Source organism: Sceloporus occidentalis, unplaced genomic scaffold (genome assembly GCF_023333645.1).
Source record: "Sceloporus occidentalis isolate IW3139 unplaced genomic scaffold, rSceOcc1.0.p SCAF_90, whole genome shotgun sequence".
In the NCBI taxonomy this organism is placed as follows: Eukaryota; Metazoa; Chordata; class Lepidosauria; order Squamata; family Phrynosomatidae; genus Sceloporus; species Sceloporus occidentalis.
The window spans coordinates 2,375,867-2,389,146 of NW_028317070.1; the positions used below are offsets into that span (position 1 = coordinate 2,375,867).

General features: G+C 38.1%; 1 protein-coding gene across 1 annotated transcript in view; it reads left to right on the top strand.

Annotated features, from left to right (window-relative positions):
• The first annotated feature begins 777 nt into the window (after positions 1-777).
• LOC149284598 (sine oculis-binding protein homolog) overlaps positions 778-13,280 on the top strand; it is a 54,437-nt gene continuing 41,934 nt past the window's right edge. Inside the window, exon 1 of the mRNA XM_089496487.1 lies at positions 778-873. Coding sequence (XP_089352613.1) covers positions 778-873 — 96 coding nt within the window. The remainder of the gene's footprint in view (positions 874-13,280) is intronic.

Sequence of the window (13,280 nt, forward strand, 5' to 3'; positions counted from 1 at the left end):
GTAGCTGTCTCTCTGTGTGTTTCTGTCTACATAGTAGCTGTCACACTGTGTCCTTGTGTCTAAATTGTAGCTGTCACTCTGTGTCTGTATTGTAGCTGTCACTCTGTGTCTGCATTGTAGCTGTCACTCTGTGTGCTTGAGGTCTATTTGGACTTTGTAAAGTACCAGCAGGGTATTGTTATTAACTATTTATGTCTCACACCTTTGGACCATGATGAGCCTGTTGGGACGTACAGGAGGGGATGCGCAAGGAATGGACCTTCTCCCCAGCTTGGCAGAATTCTAGACTCCCAGATGTGCCCAGCTCCAGCCCCAGCCTCCAGATCAGTGGGAGGGGCCAGTGGGGAAGATTTTGGCAGTAGCTCCTCCTCCTCTCTCCCAGCCTGGGAGGGACTCACCCCCTCTGCTGCTCCACACAAGGAGTCTCTCTCTCTTTCTCCTCCCTCTCTCTCACGTACAGTCACACAAACATACACAGAGACAGACAGCACCACACACTCAGACACAATTACACACGAGCAACAAGCAGCAGTCTAAGGACTAATGCAACCAGAGGCAGAAGATGGCTGACCTGACAGCAGGGCAACCTCTGACTAGCAGCCTGGCATCCCCAACCCTCCCTTCTGAGCTCCCTCCTCATACCAACCCTGACGTCTTTCACCTCTAAATAGAGGAGGGAGTGTGTGTTGGGGGGGGGGTTGCCACTTCACTTTCACACACCCCTCAATCTTCACTTTGATTCCTGCAGCCATTTCATCAGCACAAAGTAGACAAAAAATGGCAGAAATGGAGAAAGAAGGGAGACCCCCTGAAAATAAAAGAAGCAGAAAGCCTGCCCACCCTGTGAAAAGAGAGATCAACGAGGAGATGAAGGTAAGCGGTCCTTGGCACGGGGTGAAGGCTCGGTGGGTTCCGTTAGCATGTGAATCGATCTGCTAATGTAACAGCGCTTGTCATTTTGTATAGGATGCGCTGAATAACCGGCCCCGCCTCCTGGGCTGAAATCAAACACTAATTCTGTAGCCTCGTGAACTGACCAGCTCTGATTATATATATATATACACATTTATTCATATACACACATATATATATATACTGTATGTATAGGCTTCTCGCTGCTCACGGCGCCCATCACCATTGACAGTAGTGCTGGAGTGCTGGATCTGTCCGCGCTGTCACTTTAGAGACTGCCCATCACCTATAGACAAGACAGACGTCCCTGAAGTGTAAGCAGCTCTCTCCCCTCTGTCTCTCTCTCTCTCCCCCTCTCTCTGGCTCCATCGCACTCTTCCTTTCTCTCCTTTATCCAGAACTCTGTCGCGATCCCCTTCTCCCCTGAACATGTGCGTCGTTCTGTTACTTTATTGTTGGATGTCTTTTGTTGTGACCGCTGCCTGGTGTTTTTTTTATGTAACATACTGGGGTGAAACGTGTTGGCTACAGAGAAGTCTATAGCCAAAGGCTAGTGCAGATCGTGGGGTTCTAGTGGAGCCTTACTGGCGCCTCGGGTCAGGGATCCTTCGGTTCGATGTGTTTTTTTATCCCATGTGCTGGTAATGATTAATATCAGCATTCTAAAATAATCTGATTTTTGGGTTAGGATAACCCCAACATCTGCATGAATTCATTAATCATTTCCACTTAGTCGGTCACAGTTCGATATCATGCATTGATGAACCTACAACAGTCTAGGGGTGTATTACATTTAACAACACACATATACAACATATAATAACAACAATACCTGATTGTGTGTATTTATTATACCAGATCTGCTTGTGTTGTATGAGTTGAACAGATCTGGAGTCTGCAGCTCAAGTTGCCCAGTCTCTTGATTCTAGAAAATAATCTATTAAAGAAACTTTCTCATAGTGCACATGACAACACAAATCAGTGACATTCCCTTTGAAGTACACAAAGAGTTCAGTTGTATTTTTTCCCCCTCATTACAGATCCTTAAGTATTAATTGAAATGTTTAATTATAGTCCTGCACATGATCTGCGCAAATCTATCACATTGTCATTGGCTGCTTCAAGCCATAGCTTAATGTGATCTATATGGATTGCAGCTTTTAACATAGGTTCTAGAATTACAAATTAGCTAATTTTAATCAAAACATGTGAAATGTTATCCTGGCTGGATATAAAGGCTGACTGTGCTGGATCCTCTGGGTTTGTTTTGTTTATTTTGGCTGCAGGCACACTCAGTGGTTTGGGAGATAGCTGTTCTTCATAGCAGATGTTTGTCTGAAACTGGTGGGGAAGAAACAAAAACAACATTGTAAGGGGGAAATGACATCCATTTTTTAACTGCTGCTTTGGTATTAAGGGCTAACCTTAACAGTGGCTCTGAGAATTAAATTTTTTTGTTTTGTTACTATTATGTACTGTTCTGTTACTGGTCATTACTCCAACCTACGGCTGTGATTGGTACTCATTTTTCAGCATGGAGCATCCTTGATGTTTTGTGGAGGAGACACGAGTCTTACCCAAAGTACAATCACTGATTTCCTTACCTTGTACACAGTAAATATGGTTGATGTTGCTTCAATTTAAATGTAAGGAGGTTTTGTTTTACTGAGAGGGTGGTAGATAAATGGAATATACTCCCAGCAGAAGTAGTAGAGGCTAATACCGTGAGGGAATTTAAACCGTCGTGGTAAATGCACGAAGCTCTACAGACGAGACCAAGGACTGATTAAGGTCTGAGACTCTACATCAGGAAAAGTGGGCAGACTGGATGGCTGTCACTCGGTGTCTGCCGTCAAATTCTCTGTCTCTGTGTTAACTCATTGTTGGATATGTAAAGTGGAAATATGGAAGTCAAAGTGGAGCTATCATTTGGAACATTCCACTGGTTGCTATGGTGATTGCATCATTTTCACAGCTATTATGCACTGATTCCATGTCAAGGTTGAGTAATTGCTGGCCATTCGGTTATTGTTGGATCACAACTCCCATCGCCTTTTTTTGGCAGACTACGGGACGCGATTGGCCGTGGGCTGATTTTGTGGCCACCCCACACGATATGCTTATTGAGATTGATGGGAGTTGTAGTTGCAGAACAGCTGGAGGCCCTCGGTTTCCCAGTGCACACTATCTGCACATGCAGTGTAGATTTCCGCGCGTCTCGGAGTACAGTAACAGCTTATTGGAAACGGTGTAAAATGAGTTTGCTACAAAATGTCAAATGGTACACAATGTGCTCTTGTTTAGTTTCATATCTGTAAGGTTCAAACAGCCTGGCTGTGTTTCCCTTCATCTGAACAGCTTTCATCTGGACTGGTGTAAAATAAGCCTTGGTAAGTAATCAGTGCAGAGCAGAAAGAAAGGAATGTATACAGCAAGAGATGGTCTAAGCTGTAAAAACTGTAATTGGAGCACTGGCAGCAGATCGGGTATCAAGGCTTTAAGGTAGGGGAAATGAAAGAAATGAAGGAGAAGGAAACACGAGAGTGGGAATGGAAAAGTCAGCTTGGAAAGTGAAGGGGTAGGAGGAGGCCCCCCTCAGGGAAATTTGGCCCAGGGATTAGGGAATTTTATCATGGTGTACAGTGACCTACTCATGTTTCAAACCACATAGGATTGAATTGCTTCTCTCTGCTAACAGAAGAAAAAGGACTGGTGTGTAGGCCACCCCCTCCCCTTTTCCTCCTTTTAGTTTGCAATAAAAAAAAGACCACTGCTTTGGCAATAAGGCCCATTTAACCCCTTTATCGCCTCCCCGGCAAAGGATAGGTTGACATCATGTCTGCGTACAGTAAACAACGTAATAGGCATGTGAGATGGGAGTTCTTCCATCCTTACTGGGCTCTCTGGTGACTTCTGTTCGTGTGATTACTGCATGTCCCCATCTTGCAGATGTTCTTTTTGAAGCTCCTGGATTCTAGGAACTCGTAGAATGTGAGCATGTGAGACCCACTGACCAGGACTGGAAATGTCCCAAGAGCCAGGTAGCAAAATATTCAAAGAAAATAATATATTTCGTTCCTAACGTATTGTTTTCTTTGGGTATAACTTTTTAGATTTGTCTGGCTTGTAACATTGACAACCTGGTACAAACCTTTTACACTCACAAGGACGTTGTAGGTGACAATGGGGTAGAGGTCATCGCAAATCCTCAGAGTAACATTTAATTTTCATGGCCAGCGTGCTACTCTTTACATAAAAGGATACACGACTCAAGGTAGTTCAATTGCTAAGCAATGGATTAGTGCGCAGAACCTGCTGTCAACTTGTGCCCCTACCCCCATTATAATTGTGTTAACTGTTTTATGCTTTTTCGGTTCTTGAGCAGTATAAGTGGTGGTTTTAACACTTGTTTTATGGTGCCAAATATTAAGTTTCAATTCTGTTATCATTGGTATAATACACATAACAGTTGTAGCAAATTTAAACTTGATACAATACTACACTGTGTACCAAATGTACATGACTCTGCATAGTTTCTCTGTATTAGATTTCAATGTAGAAACATAAAATATACTGTTTGCCTTCCCTTGACCTTTATCATATTTCCCTCCCTCAGCCACCTCTAGCTCGCGATTGCCTTGCCTTAATTTTATTTTATTAGTCATGATAGTAGGCTAGCAATGAATAGGAATCAATGGCATTTAATGTTTCAGTGGTGTCTGCACTCATGATAAGAATAATGTCGTATCCAACAATGGGACAAAGTCTTGCAGGGAAGAACTTGAGATGACCATGGCTGGCGTGGCTGTCCACACCAACTGGAGTACTGGTTCGTTTTAAGGGCATTCACTTAAAAGTTTGCATATTATTTATTTCTGCAAACTTTGTAGTTCTCTTTGCAAATGCATGGAAGGACTCTGCAGAAACCCCCATCATACATTTGCCTCCTTCACCACCCCCCAGCAACCTAGATTGCAGGAGATGCGTTCAGCCAAACACATGCCTTGCTGTCTGTGCCATAAGCCATACTCATATACAGTGCTGGCTTGGTGGGGTCCTTTGTACTGCAGCTCTGGAGCTGCAGCTTTTCTTGAAGGTAGGCCTCTTTTGTTTATTTTTTCCCTACCGGTACAAAATACTTTAATGTCTGTTCTTTGCTGGTGAGGCTGACTGAGATACTAGAATCTACCTTTAATTGTAACTTTATTAAGAGAATGCCACCCTTTAAACTGGAACTAACACAGATGTTTAGATGTACTCTCAGTGACTTATCTCCTGAAACAAGCAAAAAAAAGTGTAGCAGCTGGTTTCCATGGCTACCAAGAAAAAATAAATGTGCCTGCATGCTGGCAGCTGATCTATTGTATGAATGAAATCAGACATTGTGATGAGACAGGTGCCCACATCAAAGCCCTATAAACAAACCGAAAATATAAAAGCTACACATTCATATATATGGGTTTTTTCCTATAAAAAGTCCACAGTAGATCTTGTGGACTAAAACTCTCTTGACCTCCTGCCAGTGCATCAGAAGGTACATCAAAGGTGTAATAACTGGGCAAACATTATTTTATACCTAGATTGTGTTTTTGTTAATGTATGTGTATATATATATGTATATATATATGTATATATATATGTTGTATATACATTTATATACAGTATATAAACATATAAAGCAATAATGAAATAATGAAAATTGGAACAGCCTCCCAGGGGGGAAAATGTGCGTAGATCACCATACTGTATTTAGACGAGTTAAAGAGAGTAATTTTCCAAAGCTCATAGGAAATCTGCGGCCCGTAGGCTGTGTACTGTTTCTTTTAACCTGATGCATACAGAACTGAGAATGCCTCAGAGAAAGTGCAGCCTTACCCGGCTGTGATATATGCTAATAGGCCGTCAAAATGCCATTACAAATCTCTCAGGCCTCCTTCATTAGAAGAAAAACGCCACATTAACCTTAGAAATCCCAATACGCAAGCAGCTGGCATTTCATATTAATTTATCTCATAATTCGGTATGTAGGTGAAAATGTGCACACCACTCATGATATATCACCCATTCTCTACTTACAGATAGCAAATCTATTAGAAACATTTCTAAATACATTATTTATTACTTTTATGAGTATTTATTATTGTATATAGTGCCATCATATTCTGTAGCACTGTACGATGTATAGTTGTTGATGGATAACTACGATCTTCCACAATACTTGGCTCACAACTAAAACTAATACAAATAAATGTCTTGGAATATTCATGGCAGTGATGATTAATATGATGTGTAATCATAAAATATGATTTTTAGGAAATCAAAAGTTTCAAAGTTCCAAATTGACCTTACCTTTGGTCAAGTAATTGATAGATGAAACCTTGCGGAGCAAAGACACTACATTAAACCAGTAAGCTAACATTAGATAGCTTAGCGAGTCAATATCACAATCATACAGGTAACAATGTTTACGCCTGTAAACATTGACATACGTTGACAAAAGGCTCACATCAAAATAATTTTATGTCCTACTTTGTTAAAGAAACATTTTGTAAATGTAAAGACTTTGTAAAGATTGAAACCTCAGCCAGTCTCATCTTAGATTTAAATTCTCTCGCTCTATTAACCTCTTACCATTACATTACATTGAAGCCTGTACTTTAAGATTATGACTTCTTGTCCTAACATTCCTCCTCCTTTGACATAAATTTGTTTGCCAATATCTTATACTAGCTTGCCACTTATGACATCAAGAGATTAAAAATGGCCCCTCATCTTGAAGTTATCTGGAAGAACTTTCAGATGCATTAGTCCATCCAAAATTCAAACTTTTCATTTTAGTAAAACTTAGATTTAAACTTATATTTAATACAATTGTTCAATATATATTTATGTATAAGTTAGCATAGGAGTACATGAATTGTAGCAGTTCTGCTGTATACAATGCATGAACATGTAACGTGTGTAATTGTGTGTTCAGGGCCTCTGGGTCTTGCCTCGTACAATGAATGGCTGTACAGAGTCCAGACTATAATGGAGTAACATTACACATTCTATATCATAAAATCTATGTGAGCATGACATACACCATTCTCTTCTGAGTTTTGCTTAAATATATATATATATATATATATATATATAAGCGAAACTCCGAAGAGAATGGTGTATGTCATGCTCACATAGATACTAACACACACACACACACATATATATATATACAGTATATAATATTTGTGTGTTAGTAAATTATCTCTCATTTTGCAGTAATTTATCTCTGTTAAAACTTACACAAATGTAAATGTGTGTGTAAATATTTATGTATATTATAATTATATCATTATATTATAATAATAATTATAATATAATATGTTATTTATATATATATATATAATTACAATTGTACACATCAATGGTAAAGCTTGCATGAGGCTGCATTGTGCTTTTTTCTCCATAAAATTCTCAATAAGTGTATCTTTAGTGTTACGTTCCTTAGAATTATTTGAGAATATATAAATAATTAGACAAACTGCAATAAACTTGCAAATGGATCGTTCTATTAAATGGTAAATTGGACATTATTAAGTATACATCTGCATTCCCTTGACATTGCACACATTTGGGCTAATTGATCATTATGCGGTATGTTTATTTACTAAAACTCATGCATTTGTCACACTAAATAAATGAATGCTGACATGACGTATAGCACATGAGCCATTATGTCTTAAAGGGAAATAGCCCTACTAAGGTGATTAATTTACCCACTATCAACACATGAGTAAAGGAACTGTAATTTTCAATATTTGCGAGTAGCAAAATAAATAAAAATATTTTAACTTTAGTGCTCCACAAATCACACAATTTTATGTATGATTTGTCTACAATCAATATCCTTCTAGGTCATACTTTTAGTAAATCAGCTCCTTAGAGACTTATTGAGACATACAATACATCTTCATTTACAATCAGAATGCAGTTACCTGTTAATGTTGCTGTTCCACTTACTTACATTATGTATGATTTACAGCATGTCAAATGAGAACTTCCACTATACTTTTTTATCCTTTTGTTATTTTCCTATGTAATATTTGTCGCAAATCATTTTTGTTTGCTTCACCAAATACTCGCCTACCAATGATCAGTGTGACGCTGTGTGACATTTAATCATGTAAACAATGGCTTTGGATGTTTACATTTGTAAAGATAATTACTCAACAATTTTTCATATGACCTGACACTGGACTTACATCATCAAGGAACCCTTCTTAAAGCTCAGGGGCCTCCTTGCCATTGCCAGTCCGGTCCTGCGACGTAATATTATTTCTGGAAAGGAATTGAGAAAGGACGTGACCATTAGGTATCGAGGAGAGCCTCTGTGATAAGAAAGTAATATTCAGTATTAAGGGTGATATTGTGACTTGGTCATCTTTCTTAACTTGAAAAATGATTTATTTGCCTCGTTAACAATATATGATAAGTATCCTAGTACCAAATACAAAGTCTTTTGTCTTCCTTCATTAAATCCAGCCCTGCTACCGGGAAATCCCTTGAGAATAGAGAGAATACCAAGACTATATTAAAAAAAAAAAGAAAGAAAAAAAAAAGAAAAACATAAGTGATTCTGCTCTCAAAGCAAGTTAGGTATAACTAAAATTGCCGAGCGAAAATAGATTCTTGGAACGGTGTCAGATTCTAAAATGAATGAGCATTTCAATAGTAGGTGATACCTTTTTATTGGGAGTGACAGGTTATATTTTACAGACAGCCATGTTCTCATCCTCAGGTCATGTCCTACTCTCAAAAGCCCGCCTGTAAAATATTTTCTGTCAGTCTCGATAAAGAAAAGTATTCTACAATGGCGAAGAGCATACTCATCTAAAAGTTTGGTGAATATTTAACATATACATGAATAAAAAAAAAAGTAACAGTGCTTATAAATGTCATTTAGGTAATATAATTGGAATATTTTGTCAAGGAACAGTCTGTCAGTTTTCCGCCAAGACAAAGCAAATGACTTCAAGCTGTCAGATGAAGAGGGTTTACAGTACTGACGCTAAGATAATAAGAAGCCTATTCCTCAGACTTGTTAGACATCGATTAAATAACATTTATAGTAATGACTATAAAAAAATATACAGTCGCTTGGAAAGTTCCCTTATAGGTAATAATGCAGAGAAGACTAAACTAAAACTCAAAGAAAACTCAGCTAAAATACCAATGTAAATGTAATAAATAAAATTAATGGTGTTTCACGTTTAATAAACTTTTGAAGACCCACTCTGTGGAAGGAATTGTGTCGTAATTCTGTTATGAGCTCTCTTGTCATCATTAGTCAATAGCTATCTATGTAACATAATAGTGTTTAGGAACAATAATGTATTTTATTTAGAAAATGTAATGTATAAGCATATTCCCGGTTGTGTTAACATTCGGAGCTTCTAGAAAAGAAAGATATTGGCGGTGGAAAGAGGGGCAGAGGAATTTCGATCCAAAAGAGGGACTGTCTCTCCTAAAGAGGATCTCTTAAGAAACATTCGGCCCATCTCGTCTGCCCATAGGACCATGATCAGTCCTTGGTGTCGTCTTAGATTTAGGATAGCCATATGCTTATCCATTACCTGTCATCTTGGGAGGTATGTAGGTGTAGCCAGCAAAGCATGCAGAGTCCTAGATCCTTTATGAATCTCTGCTAGCCACCGGCACAGTCTTGTACTTGCTGTGCATCATAGGAGTTGTTCTACAGTACCTGTTTACCCGTGCATAAAGATATAAAATAACTTGTCCTGAAAAATGGTAATTGTACTTGCGTTATATAGTGATCAAAGCAGCGAGCGATGTTTTCTTTTCATCATGCTCGTATGGAAGTGTTTTTTTTTGGAGAAAATGTGGTTTTAAGGGCCACACAAGCAGGGGAGAACCACAAAGCCTTTCAGCAGATGATGAAAACATAAATGTCTTCATTACAACCTGAATATCCTTGTAACTGTTATAAGCGTAGCAAGGCAATTACTCTTTCACTGGGAGGTAATTATGCACACTGGTTATAGCCATGTTAATAGCTTAATGATGACACAGCCCTGCTTAGAAGTAGATGCTACTCAATGTAGCAGGGAAAATGAAACGGTATCTAGAATGCTTAAAGAAAAAGAAAAAAAAAATTCAAGACTGGCCATTGCCATTTGAAATCTTAATAGTGATAGTACTCAGCCCTTATCTTATCAGCAGTGAGTGCAATTTCTGCTAGCATAGGACTGGCATCTATATTAGATCTGGAGTTTCCAGAATTCAACGTGACTTTGACCTTATAGGTTTAGCAGGACTGGCAATGCGGTTTCTGGAAAATAAGTCTTCATCGGTGCTTTCATGCATGTACTGTACACGGTTACTCACATCGGAGGACACCAGGTGGTGCCTCCTACCATCTTAGAGCGTTAGGCAGCTGTCTAGTTTGTGGTAGGACTAGCCCTGGGCTTTAAAAGACAATGATATGATATTTGAAGATCCTGGGGTTTATTCACTAAGCAGTGAGTATGCGGGTGAATTGAGGTAAGATACATTTCAACTCAACAAGCAGCTTTTCTATATTAAATTGCTGAGCTAAAATATTGCCTGAAAACTCAGGGTTTAGTGAATACGCTCAAAAAGTCCTTAGGACTGTATGGCACAAAACATGGCCTTTATATATGGTTCACTGTAGTAGATTCAGTTATGTAAAATAAATGTTATGTTTGGTTTCTATCTCAGTATTTTCCTTTGCATTCTATTCTGCCACAGGCAATTGAATCTAGCATATAATGTGTATAAAGTTTTTTTTAGAGCATATGAGTGATTTATTATACGTCTAAAAGACAATTAAGCTATTAGGTTTCGATGTGAACGGTATAATAACTTTAACATCAGTTTCTCAGAAAGTATGGTTTACATCAGTTATTCATCTGCATCTCTAGATTACAGAAATACCCCAACTGCATAATGGTTTATGGTTTTAGAAGTTATGCGGCACAAAATAGAACATTCCTACACCCTTTTCCAAACATGACATTTTCCAATTTTACTTTGTGACGTGCATGTCTCATTTGGGACTGTTTATCAGACCACTAGCTCAAAACAAATGTATATATTTTTGGCGTGAAGATAACCCAGGGTATTTTACTAAGGGCATTTGGACACGTATCATTCAACCAGTTGGTGGCCAATGGCTGGCAAATGGAGCTGAAACATTAATTTTTGTTGCTTTATTTTAACTGCACTTTCCATGTTTTTTAGGATTGTTTGCACAGATTACATGTAACTGCAGAAAAACCTACCAAGGTAGGCACACAAAAGATAAAGTGTTAAATGATAATACACTATACATACAGAGTTTAGAGTAAAAAAAATAGATTTTCACAAGTATGCCACGCTTTGCTTCTTGTGCACCCGTTTTTGTGGGCCCCAACTCCCATCTCCCTCATCATCAGCGTGGCTGAGGATGATGGGAGTTGTAATCCACTAAGCATGATCAGCCCATTTCTATATAAATAACATAATAAAATGTTTAAAAAATGTGGGTGTAAGGTATTTCTTTATTTTTTTATTATTATATTTGTGTTTTGTGATATTTATTATACATTTTATTTGAAGGGGATGGCTGGCAACCTGTTATTCCCCAAATATTTGTCCTGTTTACAGCAGCTATCACACAGAAATCATTCAATGCATTACAGATGAATGGGCCAGGCCCCCATAGAATACTATGTGTGATTAATACTACTTTCTCAGGGTATATATTGATGCTCACAATCATTAGACATTGTAGCATATACTCTATTGTTAGAAATATTATTATTCAAATGATTTACTCAATTATGTTAATAGCTATCAATGTAATGTGAAAGAGCCAAATAAATATCCCTTATAAAGTCGTAACCACTAGCTATGCCTCCAACCTCACTGCCTGAATTAAAAGTGTTGTGATAAGCCCCTATCATATTAATGCATAGTTTATATGGAAAACGCAGAAATAATAAGAGAATGCCGGGTTCCTTATGCTCACACAATTTTACGTTGCAAGTCCTCATGGGGTTACTTTTTGGTGACTTTCGAGCCTGACAATTCCTTAGCTAAAATTGAAATGAACAAAATGGCAGGGAAAATGGCCTAATGCACTTAGCCTAATTATTTTTACATTTGTTTATTTTAATCTGGCAAAAACAGAAAAGGGTGTATTGGTGAAGTTTTACACACTTAATGTAAGTAACATTTGAGGTTGTATTTAGTAAATCCTATTCATATGGAACGGGAAAGTCCTGGTTCCACATTTACACACCGGGAATTTGGAATTGATTTGTAAAAGTTGTCTTTATGTGTAATCTCCATTGTTTGGAGTCTCCTTTGTCTGTTGTCTAGAATCTGCGATGCCTCAGTGGCATTGTCCCTTAGGACACCCGGTGAAGCTCCGCTTTATATATATAATGCATTCACCATACTCAGAATTGTAGACTCCACATATTGTCGAGTCCACATATTTTATGTTCTTTTTTGGGCCTTCTCTGTATTGGTGTCTGATGATCTTGCCTAATTCCATTTCAGTGCATTATTTGTTTATTTTTATTGATATTAAAAGATGGAGAAGCTCATGGTCCCTACTGGCTCTTTAGGTGTGGAGTAATTTCCTGAACATGAATGATGGTTCTACAATGGAGACAAAGCTTGGCGGTGACATTAGAACATTTTTATTCATTATAAATGCCTGTGTTTTCGAGGTGAAATTCAAAAAGCCTGACAAGGGATGTATTTAGAGAAGAAAACCTATTGAGCGGTTACATTTCACAGAGCGTCCAGCCCAAGGAAAATGTTCATCTGTGTCTAGACTTATGTCAAGTTCACAGGCCTGACAGATCATATAGTGTTTTGTAGCTTGTGGAAGGATGCATTGAATTGGTAATGTACACAGGATTAATTCAAGGACCATTAAAGGATTATTTACCTATTTAATAAAAGACATATGTGGGTACGTGTACATTGCTTTCAAAGAGCAGTACATGTAATTTGACCACACAGTAAAGGCAAAGGTTGCATTACTTAATTTGAGGGGGAAAGCCTTTTTTTTCTTCACAAATTATCTTTTCTTGTGAGATGGGAAATTGTGTTTTTTTTGTGTGGAGAATTATTGTATGATCGGTATAGTACTATATTTGGTGTTTTGTTACAATACTTAAACCAGGGATCCCTAGGAACAGGAAAAAAAAACCTTATTTCTATCAGCCGGTATCCCTAAATTTTAATTTAGTGGTTTAGGAAAATCAGTCAAATTGCTATCCAGAAGATTCATTCATTTTCATATTAGGAAGCTACTATGCACTGAAACTGTGACATTGCTATCGAATGTT